At 39.5% G+C, this 14,999-nt stretch overlaps 1 protein-coding gene across 1 annotated transcript in view; it reads left to right on the top strand.

Moving 5' to 3' along the window:
* Window positions 1-14,999, top strand: part of rimbp2 (RIMS binding protein 2) — a 67,315-nt gene that overhangs the window by 22,068 nt on the left and 30,248 nt on the right. Inside the window, 3 exon segments of the mRNA XM_037257805.1 lie at window positions 9,268-9,351; window positions 13,463-13,552; window positions 14,735-14,857. Of these exon segments, the coding sequence (XP_037113700.1) occupies window positions 9,268-9,351; window positions 13,463-13,552; window positions 14,735-14,857 (297 nt within the window).

Below are 14,999 nucleotides of genomic sequence, written 5' to 3'. Positions count from 1 at the left end.
TTAATAATTTGACATATGGTACACGAGCTAACAGTCCATTAGCTTGGCATATCTTGTTGATAGTGAATACATGAAGGAGCTTGCTTTTTTGGTTTTATCTGTAATAGGATATACGTAGTAAGATCGTAAGGGATTTGTTCACAGTATTTTTGTACGACCTCCAACTGTGTTCAATGAGAAGCATTCATCATCTGACATGGTTACCTTGCATATCTATCAGCTTATATTACAATGTGACCAAAATGTGCAGTGTGAATTGATGATCAAACCTTCGCAGCAGGTATTGCGCCATTTTATTTTTTGTTAGGCAACCTTTTTCCTTGGGTACTGCAGGGAAATATTCGCCAAAGTTGGGAAGAAAATGTTCAGTTTTTCAAATGGAGCTAGTTTTAATTCGTTTTCAGGGTATGTTGTTGGATTTTTTTTTTTTATTGTGTGCACGTTTAAAAAACGCCACTGTATGCTAGGTTTTGTGTACAGAAACTCATAACGCATTCAACAATTTAAAAAATTAAGCAGTGAACAGCCATCCACAAGTGAAATGTATGTACTCTATAACGGTTTGCAAAATTGGTACTGTATAATATTTAAGTATACAGTATTTGTGCAGTTGATCACATTCATTTCTGCAGCAAACAAAATAAGAAATCGATCAAAAAATTTATATCACATCCAAATACTTGACTTGCACTGTGCATCATTTGACTGGAATCAAGCTGGCTATTTATTCAGTTTTTCATTATGATGGCAAAGTACGAGATTGCGAGATAAGTCACTGCCCAAAAATTACTTCGATATTATTTTATGTCCTTGACCGTATTTGGACTAGAAGGTAATCTCTTAATCGGAGAACAATGACCTTCCACATGAAATTGCAAAATGATACTTCACACTTTTTTTGTGTGTAATCCGTTCCAAAACATGTCTGTCTCGGAATTTTCTAGGTCATAAATGATTTTTTTCTCGCCCAAAGTCGGCTAACATCGATGACCCTAATGAGGATAAGTGCTATAGAAAATGGTTGTTTGATAACAATATATATCAAGACACTTCACACTAAACCATCATTGTGTCTCTGATGCAATAATATCGATTGTAAATTTATTTTTGGTTGTGTGTATTTCTTATCTATTGTACGTATTTGGTGCTTTATTGCCTTATTGAGCAAGACACTGAGGATACTTGTGTGCAGCCTCCTCACTATAACATCCTTCCCTGAGTGCATGTAAAAGAATGAAACACACCATTTGATCTTCATCTCAAGTATGGGGATAAAGGATTCCTTCTTAATTGAAAGACTCTAAACCTCTGGTGATTTTCCCCTCCTCACTTGTCTCTCTTCTCCTTCTTTGAAGCCTCTCATGTTGCTGTTGCACCTTTGATAAGAGGACAGCTGCTGTTTACATTTTCCAATATGGAAGAATGCCACGCTGCTGTCACCCATGTGGAGGGTTGCCACTTGATCTAGGGCTCAGACTCCAAAATGTCTATTTGCACTGCAGAGGTGTTGGCAGGCAGGGGCATTTCTAGTCCCCCTTGGGGCTCAGTCAAGAAGAAACATGGAGCCTCCCAAACCCCCCAAAAAACAGCGAGCTAACAATTACTAAGGAGCCCTATGCCTTAGTGAGGGATTTCTGGCATTGTAGTGCCAGATTTCTCATTCATATTGTTAAGGGTGTAGCCATCATTTCAGAATTTGGAGGGACAAATTGTCTAGGTGTAATCTTAGTATTGAAGCGATTCGTTGACCTGATCCCCGGATGAGAAAAAAAAAAGCGAGGATATATTGACATTCATGAAGCAGCAGCTTTCTGCCTCACACTGTTTATATGATAATTCTGTATTTTATCACTCCAGACAAACAACCCACTTCCTGTAAACATGGATCCTCTTGCATGTGAAATCACAACTCCTGTCACACTTACTCCAGTAAAGTTGCAAAGGTGTGGGATTGTGTTGACTCTTTGGATCATTTTTGTACACCTCCAAAGCGCAATTCAAATAAAGTGTAAATCATAAATAGTGTTCTGTTCCTCCCTTTCCAACCACTACATTCAATTATACATAATAAATACACAAAAACAAACAGTACACTACAAAGACAATATATTGAACGTTCAAAATGATCAACTTCATTGTTTTTTTCCTGCAAATCTTTACTCATTTTGAATTTGACGCCTGTAACGTATTACAAAAAAAGCTGGGCATGTTTACCACTTCACCTCTCCTTTCAGCAACACTCGCTAAATGTTGGCGAACTAAGAACACAAATTGTTGAAGGTTTGGCCATTCTTGCTTGATGTACAACTTCACTTGCTCAACAATCAGGTGTTTGTGTCGTATATATTTTTTTGCTTCATACTGTGTCACACATTTTCAGTGGGAGTCTGGATGTCGGTGGGCCAGTCTAAAACTCACACTTTCCCTATGAAGGAATGTAGATTGTTGCTTGGCATTGCCTTGCAGGGACTTCCCTGAATAAAAAAACGGCTTGTATGGCTGTATATGTTGTTGCAATACCTGTATCTACCTTCCACATGAATGAACAGATGTGCAAGTTACCCATGCCATGGGCACTGATACACTCTCATACCAACACAGATGCTGCCGTTTGGATTTTGAGCTATTGATCTTTTTCTCATTGGCTCAGAGGACACGACGTGCATGATTTCCCAAAAACATTTTGAAAGTTGGACTCGTCAGACCACAGCACTTTTCCACTTCATCCATCTCAGATGAGCTCAGGTCGAGGGAAGCTAGCGGCGTTTGTGGCTTTAGCTTTGCATTTTGGAGTTCTAACTTGCATTGGTAGCTATAACAACGAACTGCGTTAACTGACAAAGTGAGAATAATTTTCTGAAGTGTGTCCATGTGGCAATATCATGTATTGCCTATTTTTGATGCATTGCTGCCCGAGTGCTGTTTTACAGTAGGTGTTTCCGTTTGACACTGTTAATAAAGTTAATAAAGGTCCCTTTGGATTATGCCATCATTTAAATGAAGATTGAATGTTTTATATTTCACAGCCCTGGATATTAACAGTGGCTACTATATTTGTATACTTTAATGACAGTCAACCGTTATGCAATAGTTTTACCCTGCTGACGATTCTCTCTATTTTTATATTTTTCTTTAGGATTTTTTTTTTTCCCACAGTTAACACTGATTTTGACACTTTAAGTGTGACGTGTTATAGAGGCCTGTGAATTAGAAGCCGTTACTGTCATCCTAGACGGAAAGTGCAAGGCTCTATTTTCTGTATTGATTGTGCCAAACTTCACGTGGGGCAAAAGATTGACTCTTTATGCAATGTGGGTCTTTATGATCATTTTACATGGAGATAACCTGTTAGGTTAAAATCCATTGGTCTTTTCCATGCCCGTCATCCAGCCCTTGGCAAACATTTATAGTCAAGTTTAAGGGAGCAATGTCAAAGCCAGACACATGCACGGAAACGGTAAGAAATCCAAAGCCAAGGTGTGCTCGCTGTATTTTGGGTTTGCCATCTGGAGAGCACGCGAATGGGTCACCAGCCGTTGAAGTGTACTTAATGATTGGATCAGCGGAGAGCCGTCTTCTTCTGCATCCAGTTGCTCCTCCTTGCAGGATGGAGCAACATACTGTAGGTTTTTTGCTCTGGCACAGCATCAAAGTGAGAGACGAGCCACCATAGCTGATGAGATCAACAGACGTTGCTCTTTGGATGTGGGAAGCTTTAAATTAGTAGTTTGTGTTTGCAAAGGTTCCCTCGTGACATTCTTCACAGGGGATCTTTACACCGAAGAAAAAAAAAAAAAGGAGCCATTTGTACCTGCAACGTCAGATCACTTGTCCACATTGATATCAAAGATGCTAATCGATTCAGTTGTTGGGCTGATTTCTAAATGATTGTCATTATAATATTATCAAATGACAAACAATCAGTTCTGGCGCACCTGTTTGGATCATCATGCCTTCCTTGAAATTATCCGTCTTAACATTCCATAGGTCAGTGATTGGGCATTGTGATAACATTGGATCAGAACAAATAGGACAGCGTGTGTGTGTGTGTGTGTGCGTAATAATCAGCTTATCTGGTTGCGGTTCAAGCTGGCTGCTTTGCTGTGAATTAATTTGATCATAGAATGTTTTGGAGACTGTCTTTCTGTGCTGGCCTCTGCCTGTGCATCACAGAGATGTGAGGGAGCTAGTCATCAGGAGAAGGAAGGAAAATGTGGCTGATGCTTTTTACTCTTTACTTCATTGCTGATTTTTTTTTCTTCCAACAAAATAATTAATTTAAAAATGGAATTTTTTACCGCATCACATTTGAGAATAATGTGTCACATTATTGTATGCCTGACATGTGGCTGGGCCAATTGCTCTTTGGTCTGACCTATGGAATGTCCTCATTATTCATTTATCATCTGCCACATTCCATTAACCTTTTGGTAATGACTGCAAAATATGATTGAATATTTTGGTGAGCATTTTATTGAAAGCTCTGTGTTATGTTTATATGGTGTTGAGGTTTTAATGTAGTTCATTACGTGTTTCCTATCAGCAGTGTTTTCAGCTTCTTCGAACATTTATAGAAAGATTAGTTTATAGGCTGAGTTTAAAATCCAAATTTCTGTGCAGTCCTATCAATTGTATGTAAGGTCAGGGTGATCTAGAGCAGTGATTTACAGCCAGGGGTTTGCAAGCACGTTTGGGTGCGGTACATGGAAACATTTAGTATTTTATTTCCGAGATGATAAGCAAATATTCTCGTTTTATTAGCCCATCAATGAAATGGTATGTGTGCACTACAACATGTAGTATTCGTAATTAAAGGTTAATTGTCAGTATGATTGCATGTTTTTTTAGCAATATTGCTAATATTACTGATAATAATATTGCAAAGATAAAACGATAAAGAAATAAAGTATTGATCTTGTTCTTCATATATTTATTGTAAATAAGGTAGTGCAGCTTTACCAGTTTTAGTTTCCTGACAAGGGCGCTCAAGAAAATAATTTGTATAGCAGTGTGTGAATATGGCATTGTGTGACAATAACACTGTGTATATGCAGAGTTTTTGGCAACAGGGACTTTTGGTCCCGAGATGAAACCTGACTTGAGAGGATTTTCTCTACTGTATGTATCTGAGCCATAATTCACATAGCTCAGCAATCTTTTAGAATAATCGATTGTTGGAATAGCGCACCACTTTGTATTTGTTGCGTAGGGAGTCAATCCAAAAAGAAATAAATATGCTTCTAACTACCACAAACATGCTCAGTTCACTTTGTCAAATTGGTTTTATCCAGCCATCAGCCACGATTAAAGCTTGCTGAGGTGGAGTTTAGTGCTCTGTCAGGGGGGATGGAGATTACCCAGTGAACTTAATGGCCATCTGCAGAATCTTGGCCTGAGAGTCCAACTGGGGATGCGTAATCTTGTCTGTGTGTGGGCAGCAGTGCAGCAATGGGCTCTCAACATTTGCTTGGCTGTACAAGCAATCGTCAACAGTTCGCAGTGGACCTTCTGTCAGACCATTGGTTACAGCAGCAGAAAGAATAAATGAAATGATTAAATGCTAATATTTCCCCGTCATATCGTAGTATGATCTCCTTCATGTCATCTCGTTAATCATTTCATCATGCCCAAGTACTACACAGGCAAATATAACCAACCAGTGTACATAACCCTCCGATGTCTTTGTAGCAGTCTGCTGAGTCACTGTAGTTTCCTTTATGAAGCCAAAGTCTCATCTGACATCTTGGTGTTGATTCAATGAGATTATCAGATTTGCAGTCCTCTCTCTGGAGATCTCCCATACACACTCTGTTCTTTCAAATGAGTGCTCTGTTCCAACTTCATCTTCCCACGTTTGTATTATTTGTTCCCAGTTGCTCTCTTTCGCTACCTTCCTTTTCATTGTTCCCTATTGTCAAGGCCTTTCATAGCATTGGTAAAGTTCTGCTTCATCCTACATGATCGCTATCTGCGTTTCACACTGCTCGTGTTCTTTTGCCTCCTCTGCATATGCGCTGTGCCGTTGAAGTGTGATAGAGTCATAACACATCAGGAGGCTGGTTGTGCGTACGGTGGTGGCTCTGTGAGGTCACACCCTGCTGATAGTGGCAGTGGGTATATCGAAAGAAAAGGAGCAAAGGAGACAAAGAATATACAAGGATACTCATCTCCCTGCTGCTGCAGGATGTTTAATATGCCCTCGTCCTGTACTTGTACGGATTGCTGCATAGCTTGACAGTAAATCCTGCCTGCAACCCATTTTTCATTTCTCTGTTTACTGCATTTGCACCGTCACTTTTGTCCTGATTTTTTTCTTTTATTTTTAAAGTTACATTACATTATTACATTACACTACATTATTGAGACTTAATTAGACATGGCGTTTTTTTTGTCTTATGTTTTTAATAGTCAAAGGTGTAGCTATAAAAATAGAATATATCAAAGTTGTCATCTCAATTTGATTCAGACTGCACATTCATACTTAGCATAAAAATACACGTTCAGATGACTATGCTTGAAATTTGATTAATTTTTGTTTTCATGTTTGTTTTAATGAAGTCACAAATGTCGATTTTTACTCAAGGCAACAAGATGCCGCTGATTAAGTTTTGAGTGCTTGTGTCTTTCTGTACATCTCTGAATCGCTCAGTCCTCAATATGTGCAACACACACACGCATACACACGCACACACACACGCAAGCACGCAGGCACGCACGCACACACGCACACATTGACAGTGAAGCATTAGTAGAGTGTTAGCATCTATGGCTGCACACCCAGTCCTAAGCTGCAGGGGTTATGTAACGTACTCTGCCATTTCAAATGATCTCAAACCACAAGTGAGTGTTGACTGTTGTGTACTTGACTGCTGTGTCTGGCCTAGCGCTGTATCCTGTATAGTCAGCAGTTAGGCGTGACTAAAGACTGAGTGGAGCTGGCGTGGGGTATTAGTGAGTAACAAGGGGGAATTCTCCATCGAAGACCCTGTTGACAGAGCGCCAACTCGGCATTCGTGGCCCCTCTGCTATCCTCCGTAATGGTCTCACGCTTCAAAACATTTCAGCAGAATTGTAATATGCAAACGCCGTGTCTGCCAGGATTCGCCCTCAGTCTCATAATTATAGTGGAAGTTAAAATTTTAAAACCCACCCCGGAATAAGCCGATCAGTATCTGTGTTTGAGAGCTTCATTACAGTGTATCTGTTGTTATCACAAAATTACCCCCAGTGGAAATAAATGGCATTCAAAATACACCCTCAAAAAATCAGCCGGGGCAGGATTACCCCACCCCCCTCCCTTTTTAATACACTATGCATATTGAACACAACAGAAGATGAAAGAGACAGGCAAAGTGTGTGTAATGAGGTTCCCCCTGCTTGCCTGTGATTATGTACCGAGCTTTCTCACCTACTGAAGATCAGAAGAAGCTAATGTTGAGATGGGGAAGCCCTCCTGACTTCATTAGTTATTGCTAGAAATATATATCCAAACCTCATTTTGAGAAAATGTTGCTGGGCATTCAATTCTGAGTAGCGATTCAAAAGCAACAGAGGCATTTTTCTCATTGTCCTCTGCAAACATTTGGCATCTGTTGCCTTTCACGCAACTCTGAAACAAATTTACGCCCCATGAAAAAAAACACTCAAAACAAAATTACATTTCAACTTCACATTTAACTCGCAGTGGTAGCCACGCTAAACGTCATACATACAGTGGCTTGCAAAAGTATCCCCCTCCTTGGACTTTTTGACCTTTTGCCATATTTCAGGCTTTACAAAAAAAAATCAAACATGTAATTATTTTTTGTGAAGAATCAACATCAAGTGGGACACGGTCACAAAGCGCAACAAAATGTTTGAGTTGAAAAAAAATGTGCCTCTCAGATACTAAATACACTGTGTGTAATGGAGTACTGTACACTCTCAGTGTCTACCTTATTTGCATTAGCGCCAGCTTGATCCAGTTTAAGAAGATGGTCTTCCTCATCCATCTTCATCTGCTGTGCAGCAAACGCCTCCTCACTTACGCAGGAGCTCATTACTCACAATGACAGCCATTTGAATCTTTCATCAGAGGGAATTTTAATTGTGCTCTTGCAAATGTGTTCGGAACAATCGTGTCTCCAAAAGCCTGAGTGCTGTGTGTTTGTGGACGCAATTATGAATACGAGATTCAATGTGCACATTGGTATTGATGATGATGCCGTCTGGTTGTGGAGACTGTTCGCATTGGAAACCAGGCCACATGGGAGACGACAAGCTGTCGGTCTGGGGAGACACTATGTAATTCTCCGTCATTTAGTTTCGATATAATGGCGCCTTGTAGTGTACACATGGGTACTTTTTGATTAGATTGTGTTGTTTAGCTGTTTATAATCCCCCTGAGTTGTGGGAACATCTGTCAGCAAAATAATTGTATTTTGCATTTAAGTTCAAGTTAGATATAATTCAGTTTTTCATTCTCCTCTTCGCAAGCTTTAATCCTTAAAAGTCCCTCAAAATGAGCTGCGGTTGCCCTTTATTGCCTTACATTGTAAGTCATCTAAATGGGAAAACAAACCAAGAAAAAAAGCAGAGTCGATGTGTGTATGGCTGTGCTTACGTGTATAGAGTTATGATTAATGATGAAAACTATCCATTCTTTTTGTTGCGTAAAGGGAAATTACGATGAATTATAGAACATTAAAGGGTTGAACCTCATGCATCCTCCTCGCCCTGTTCTCTGACCTTGTGCTCCCCGTTTTATTGAATGGAGCTGGCACAGAGGAGGAACAAACAGATGCAGGACCTTTCATTGAAGTGTATTTGATTCTGCAAGTGCCCACGTGTGTGTGTGTCTGTGTCTGTGTGTGTGTTGCTGTGGCCCCCTTATAGCAGGAATGAGCACTCAGTCATATTTGCAGCCCACACCTGAGAAAAGCATATGGTGCTGACACATCCAAGCAAGTCATCCTCCATATGAAAGTGAGGCATATTTATGTTGTGGAAAGAGGTGAAAGACGTTTCACTTAAGATCACGCCATCACGTGATGAAATGAATTCAACAGGAGATATTAGGTGTGGTCTCGCTTTCTGAGTTCATATCTGGTAATGGGATGCAGTATACAACAGAAAGAAAGAAAGAAACAAAAAGAAAATGTGCAGAGTTTTCATTTTATATTCTATTATTTATTTGTTAGTATTTAACATTGCCCTCACTTCCCATTCTCTCCGGAAGCTTCTGTTATAGACCCAAGCCCTCTGATGTTTTCATCTCTTTACTTCTAGGAGACCGAGATCAGCGCCAAGAGAAAGGAGTGTGAAGCGCTTGAGGCAGAGGTGAAGAAAAAAAATCAAACATGTCAGACTTTGGTAAGTGAAGAAAGCACCCCAGCCTCAGAGTAAAAGGATGCAGGCGGAAAATGATTCCGTTTCACTGTCTTCTAATGAGAGCTTGATTCTTAGGTGGTGATGACAGAATGTGACAAACGGTAGCAATTAAATCAGAATATTTGATGCTACGACGCAGATGAGCTGTATGTGTAAGTGTTGTGTTTTTTCTGTTGTCGTTTGTGTTTAGTAAATACAACGCAATACTTGTTATTTATAGCATAACAATAGTGTATGCTGTCATATTTTAAATGATATGTCTTAAAGGACATGGTGTCAGCAAAAATATTTTTCAGACTCAGTGGCGCCGAGTGATGTTTTTTCCGGTTGGATGCTACTTATAGATATATATATGGCAAAAAAATAATTTTGCAGATTTTGTGATGAGTTTCATTGTGTCAAGTAGGAAACACTATATTTCTCATAATATATTTGTTAGAATTGTTTTATTGGACTGGATACCACCAGTTGAATCTAGTCACCTTCCCATTTTGATTTTACACAGCTTAGTTAGTTGGATGTTTTTTATTGAGAGGAGTGTTACTGTGAATAATGATTTCTTTCCACCACAACATAATAAACAACATAATGTGATCTTTGGGCTTTCGCCTCTGCAGTTACGTCAATCCCATGTGGCAGATAGATAGAAGAGATTTTTCTGTTATTATTATTTTATATTACACAGTGGATAAAGTGGATTTTATGTTCCAGTTTAAGAGAGAAGGTGACTAACTGCTGCTTTAATGCTTCAAAAGTGGATCTTAAAATTTGGTCCCAACAGTCTCATGGTTCCTGGTTGAATTCACTGCTGTTGTTTACGTTGATACAGTATAAGTCCACATTCGAAAGTTAATTATGTTTAAGATGAAGAAGCAGGAGAAGCATAGAGCTGGGGGATATTTAGCACTGATTTAAATAACACTTTATGAATTCATCCCTTCTTGTCAAGGCTCTCTTCTTTTGACGAGCTCTCATTGTATGTGGTTCTTTATCACTCCATTAGCAGTATTTTCCTTACAGCGCTGCTCTCACATTCTCAGCCCACAGCTGCACTTCCCCTCCTGCCCATTGTCAGCCCACCGAGGCCACACGGAGCGCGCTCCCCAAAGGACAAACTGTCCCCAAATGGCATGCAGGTTGTTTGCCAGTACAGCACTTATCTCCTCCTACACTGAGCTTTTGAGTAGCGCCGCACAAACACACAGCAGAGCACTGAAGATGAGTGAAAGCGCTTCGACTTGACAGTAAAGTCACATCCTGTTTTGTGCAAACTGAAGTTTGCCCTGACTTATTCTTCTTTTGTCACCCTCTCTAAACGCTTTCTTCGAGTGGTGCAGACATCCTCAATCAATCACAACAATATGCTTCGAAAACAATGGGAATGCTATAAATACAGCAACAGTTCAGCTCAACAGCATAAATTGCTCTTTTTTTTTTTTTACTCAGCTTGCTCAGATAAATTAACGGACACGTGTTTTTTAATTACATTACAACTTATAGACAGCAATACTGTAATCTAGCAAATATCTAACATTACATTTGAGGAGTAATATGTCCAGCATTATCAGAAGGCAGGGTGTGCAAATGGTGCTAAATGCCAAACAGTTATGTGTACCAGTACCAGCTTCAATAATTTGCTCTCGAGCAATAGCTAATAATGATTTTAAAAATCAATTAAATTGTCGATTGATTTGTAAATTAATCGAAATATTTTAAGAAACACTTTTTAATTTCCGTCCCTTTCTTAAAAAAACTGGACCTTCTTTTAAATTAACTGCAAAAATGCACAAGCATATATTATGATTCATTGGTTTCGTCTGTAATGTGTCAGAAAAATGTCCAAAATATTGATCATCGTTTTCCAGTCAAATCAAATCAATCAGTCTGCTGACGAGGACTACAGAAATCGGATAATATTTATTGATGTGGACAATTAAAAAAAGTAGCTTAATGATGAATCAGTTATTATAAGTAATCACTGATTAATTTGATTAATTAATGAATTACTTCAGTCGCACCTCTGCTTTACTCCATTTGTAGGTCTTTGACAATACTTGTTTCTTTTTTAAGGTCTGCTACAGATCTTGAAATGAGGACGTTCTGCTTGTGAGAGTTTATGCAATATTTTGCAACATTTCCTTCAAAACGAGATGAAAAGAACTTTGGGGAAAAGGGACAAATACCGCGATGGAATGTGTAGCTACACTCTGAGTGGTGTTGAAATACGTAGATCTCAGAAGTGTGAAGTATTGAATGAATTTTTTAGAGGACTTACGTCATCATGTCTGTTCTAACAAGTTGATGTCCACGTCACTCGACAGTCAACGCAGGCGTTGCCATCTGGTACCTTCACCCTCGTGGTACAGCTCTAGTCCATCAGCCGAGCACGTCTCAGCTCTTACCATAGCAACGTTGCAAGTGACACTTGAATATGTACTGCGCTAATCAAATATCAATAGAGGCAAACAGCAGAAAGTCAACAAGTCGAGGGAGTGCAGCGCTCCTCTGTGCTGTCACGTTGCGCTCTGGTGGCCTGCTGGCTTGTTCCTCTTTCCTTCAACAGCGTCGAGGTGTTTGCACAACACAACGCCTTCTGTTAAAAGTGTGATTGGCAGCGCTTTTATATAAGCCTCATGGCATGCATTTTCACAGTTTACACTTTATGATTGATCATATTCTACAATGCTTGCCTAACAGACAGACTCCCTTGGTCAAGGCAATGGATAAAATGGGGTCGTTTTTATGTGTGTTGAATGTGTGTACAGAGCATCAGTAGGTGAGGCGGCTGCATCTTGTGAGAGAGAGAGAAGAGAACAGAGTGTTTGCTTTATTGGTGTGTTAAATGGCACCACTGAGTCATCCGTCAGTCTGGTTGACATTAAGTACACATCTGTGGTCCACCAAGCTGAGTCAGGCCATGTCTAGACATAACCCACACTTCAATAAACAATAAGGAGCAACTCCACCAATACACTAATTGCATTGCATTTATTATTCAAGTGATTACACGGACTAATATAGATGACACAAATGTTTTTGTCGTACATTCCAGAAGATTCCTTCAATGCATTTGCCATTTTGATAGATAACGCAGGAATTGCTCCCTCAAAATGTGTATTTTTGGAAGATTACAATGTGTAACCGTCAAAGCTTTGGAGGGCAAACCAACTGCAAGAACGCTTACTCTGAGAGGCAACACTATGTGGTCTTTGTTATCGCTGTTGTTTTTTTGTGAATTGTCTGAAGCTCTGGTGGCTTAGCTTGCAATCTACAGCGTGCTGCCTCTAATTGAGGGATCAATGGCTATGAAAAGATATGGCAATCTAATTTGGGTTTTGAAGCTATTATATTATAAATTAATGGAGGCTGAATCCAAATTCAGGCTTCTATAATTCATGGAAAAGCAGATCCTAAATGTCAGTATATACATAATACACTGAGCGTTTGAGAAGCAAAAGTAAGTTGAAGATCTTTTTTTTTTTTACTTTTAATGTCAAGATCATGGATGACACGTTATGTATGGGGGGGGATCTGGGGGGAATAGCTGCGTCGAAAATCTGTGTAGCACCTCCAGCATTTTTTGCGGAGATTCTAAATCACAAATATAAATTATTTTCTCAAACCCCCAATGTATCTGTCAAGTCCCCATTTAAAACCCCGGAGGCGTTCTTGATATGACTCCACCTTTCTTGGTTTTTGGCTTATTTTAAAATGATAATTTGTATTGTGCAAGGCAGCAGTTAACAATAATAAATGCCATGGAGAACAATAGCCAAAATTAAACAACTTGTACACGTGTGCTTGTGTGTTTGTGCATGAGGAAGTTTTCCGCAGGCGAGGAGTTGCCTACAGGCACAATCTTGGCTAATTGCTATCCCTGAAAGTTAAGTCTGAGAATATTAAACAGTCTTACAATAATGCAATTAAGAGTACAAGAAAACACTGAGCACTCCATCAAGATGTGCAATAACCAGTATCACCAGTATAATATAATAACTGCGTCTGAGTGCAGTGCGCTATATATATATATATATATACACATACAGTATATGGTGGCCTAAACCCAATTTTTCTTCTGCCTTTTTATGCATAGGAGAATGAGCTTCATGAGTTTTTCCAGGAGAACACACACTTAAGCCTCCAGTTTTTCAGCGGCAGTCATAAATCATCCGAATATGAGAGGGTAAGAGCCGACAACCAAGTTGCACACTTTGCTGTCATATCTGATTTTAAATGAGCCGATGTTGAACTTGCATGCATAAAAGTGAGAGTCTGCCAGTTTGGGTAGTGTCTTCACAACCGCCTAAAAAGCAGTCAAGTGTAATATTTTAAAGAAGCAATCCATTTTGAACAAAAGAACAGTAAGAATTTAACATCAGTTTGCTTAAGTGGATTGTGGAAGATTTTGGTCTAATTTTCAGAATTTGGTGTACATCTGCCTTGCTAAATGTCAATTTATTTAAGCGGTTTCCAAATGAATTCATTTTTCTAGCGATGGTATGATAGTGCCTGTGTCTGATGTGGGACGCAAACAGATCCTCTGATTATATATTAAAAAAAAAGAAAACATTCACCCCTCTTTCGTCCCGATGACCTTAAAAGGCTTTTACAGTGAGTACACAAAACTCAGCTACTAAATCAACAAAAACGCTCAGTCTCCATGGGCAGTAAGGCAATTACATGAAGGAGTTTATTGGCAGATAGTTGCTGTTAGGGTTGCAAAAGAGTGGGATGCTGGTTATTGATGTCCTCTCAGGACAGCTCTTGATGCAGCTGCCTCTGAATTGTTATCATCGTGGCTGATTATGAGAAAAGCACATTGCGAGCCTTGATTCCAAACAAGTGCTGTGATTCCTATTAACTTCTGAATAGAGCAAGACACCAAGCAGAGAGCACCTGTCCTGGGACTGGATTACATGTTGCTACTTAAACAGTTTCTCCAAACATGGTTCGGAAGATGACCTTGTTAAGTTCACATATGACACAATTGTATGATTGTTTCAGGTTGCTTGTTGTACTCTCCCTGGCTTTTGTTTGTGATTTACTTTCCCACGAGGATTTATTAGAAATTTGTGTCTGCTCTGAAAATGACTGCACAACCCATTCACCTTGGTACTTATTGGGGGTCTCAAGAGTCCCATGTTTCTGTAAGACCATTGATAGAGAAGTTGTGTGTTCAAGTGTCTGAGTTAAAATGTTTTTTCCATCTTGAAATATGTTGGATGGCATTTCGGAACTAATGTTGACATATAGTATCTCCCCCATGCCTTTGTTAGAATACTTCTGCATTATGATCTATTATTAAAAATAATCTGTGACAGATTTTCAGTTTTGTATTTATTCTCGCTTTGTTTTGTGTACACAGGTGAAGTCTGAGTATGCCCGACTCAAAGATACGCTTGGTGCTGTGACGCAGGAGAGAGATTTAGCCCTGTGGGAGAGAAACCAGCTCCAAGGCAAACTGGAGAACCTAGAGCAGGTGCTCAAGGTGAGAATAGAAGCTCCATGGCTACGAGAATATCTTCTTCGGGTTCCCAATTCAAGAGAATGCAACCTTTTGCCAGCTCCCTAATGTGCTATACATATCCTTCTGGCCATCTAACGTCCCTGACATGTCTGTTGCCTCCGAG

This window comes from Syngnathus acus, chromosome 9, assembly GCF_901709675.1.
Source record: "Syngnathus acus chromosome 9, fSynAcu1.2, whole genome shotgun sequence".
Classification (NCBI taxonomy): Eukaryota; Metazoa; Chordata; class Actinopteri; order Syngnathiformes; family Syngnathidae; genus Syngnathus; species Syngnathus acus.
This window is presented reverse-complemented; position numbering and strand designations above follow the sequence as displayed.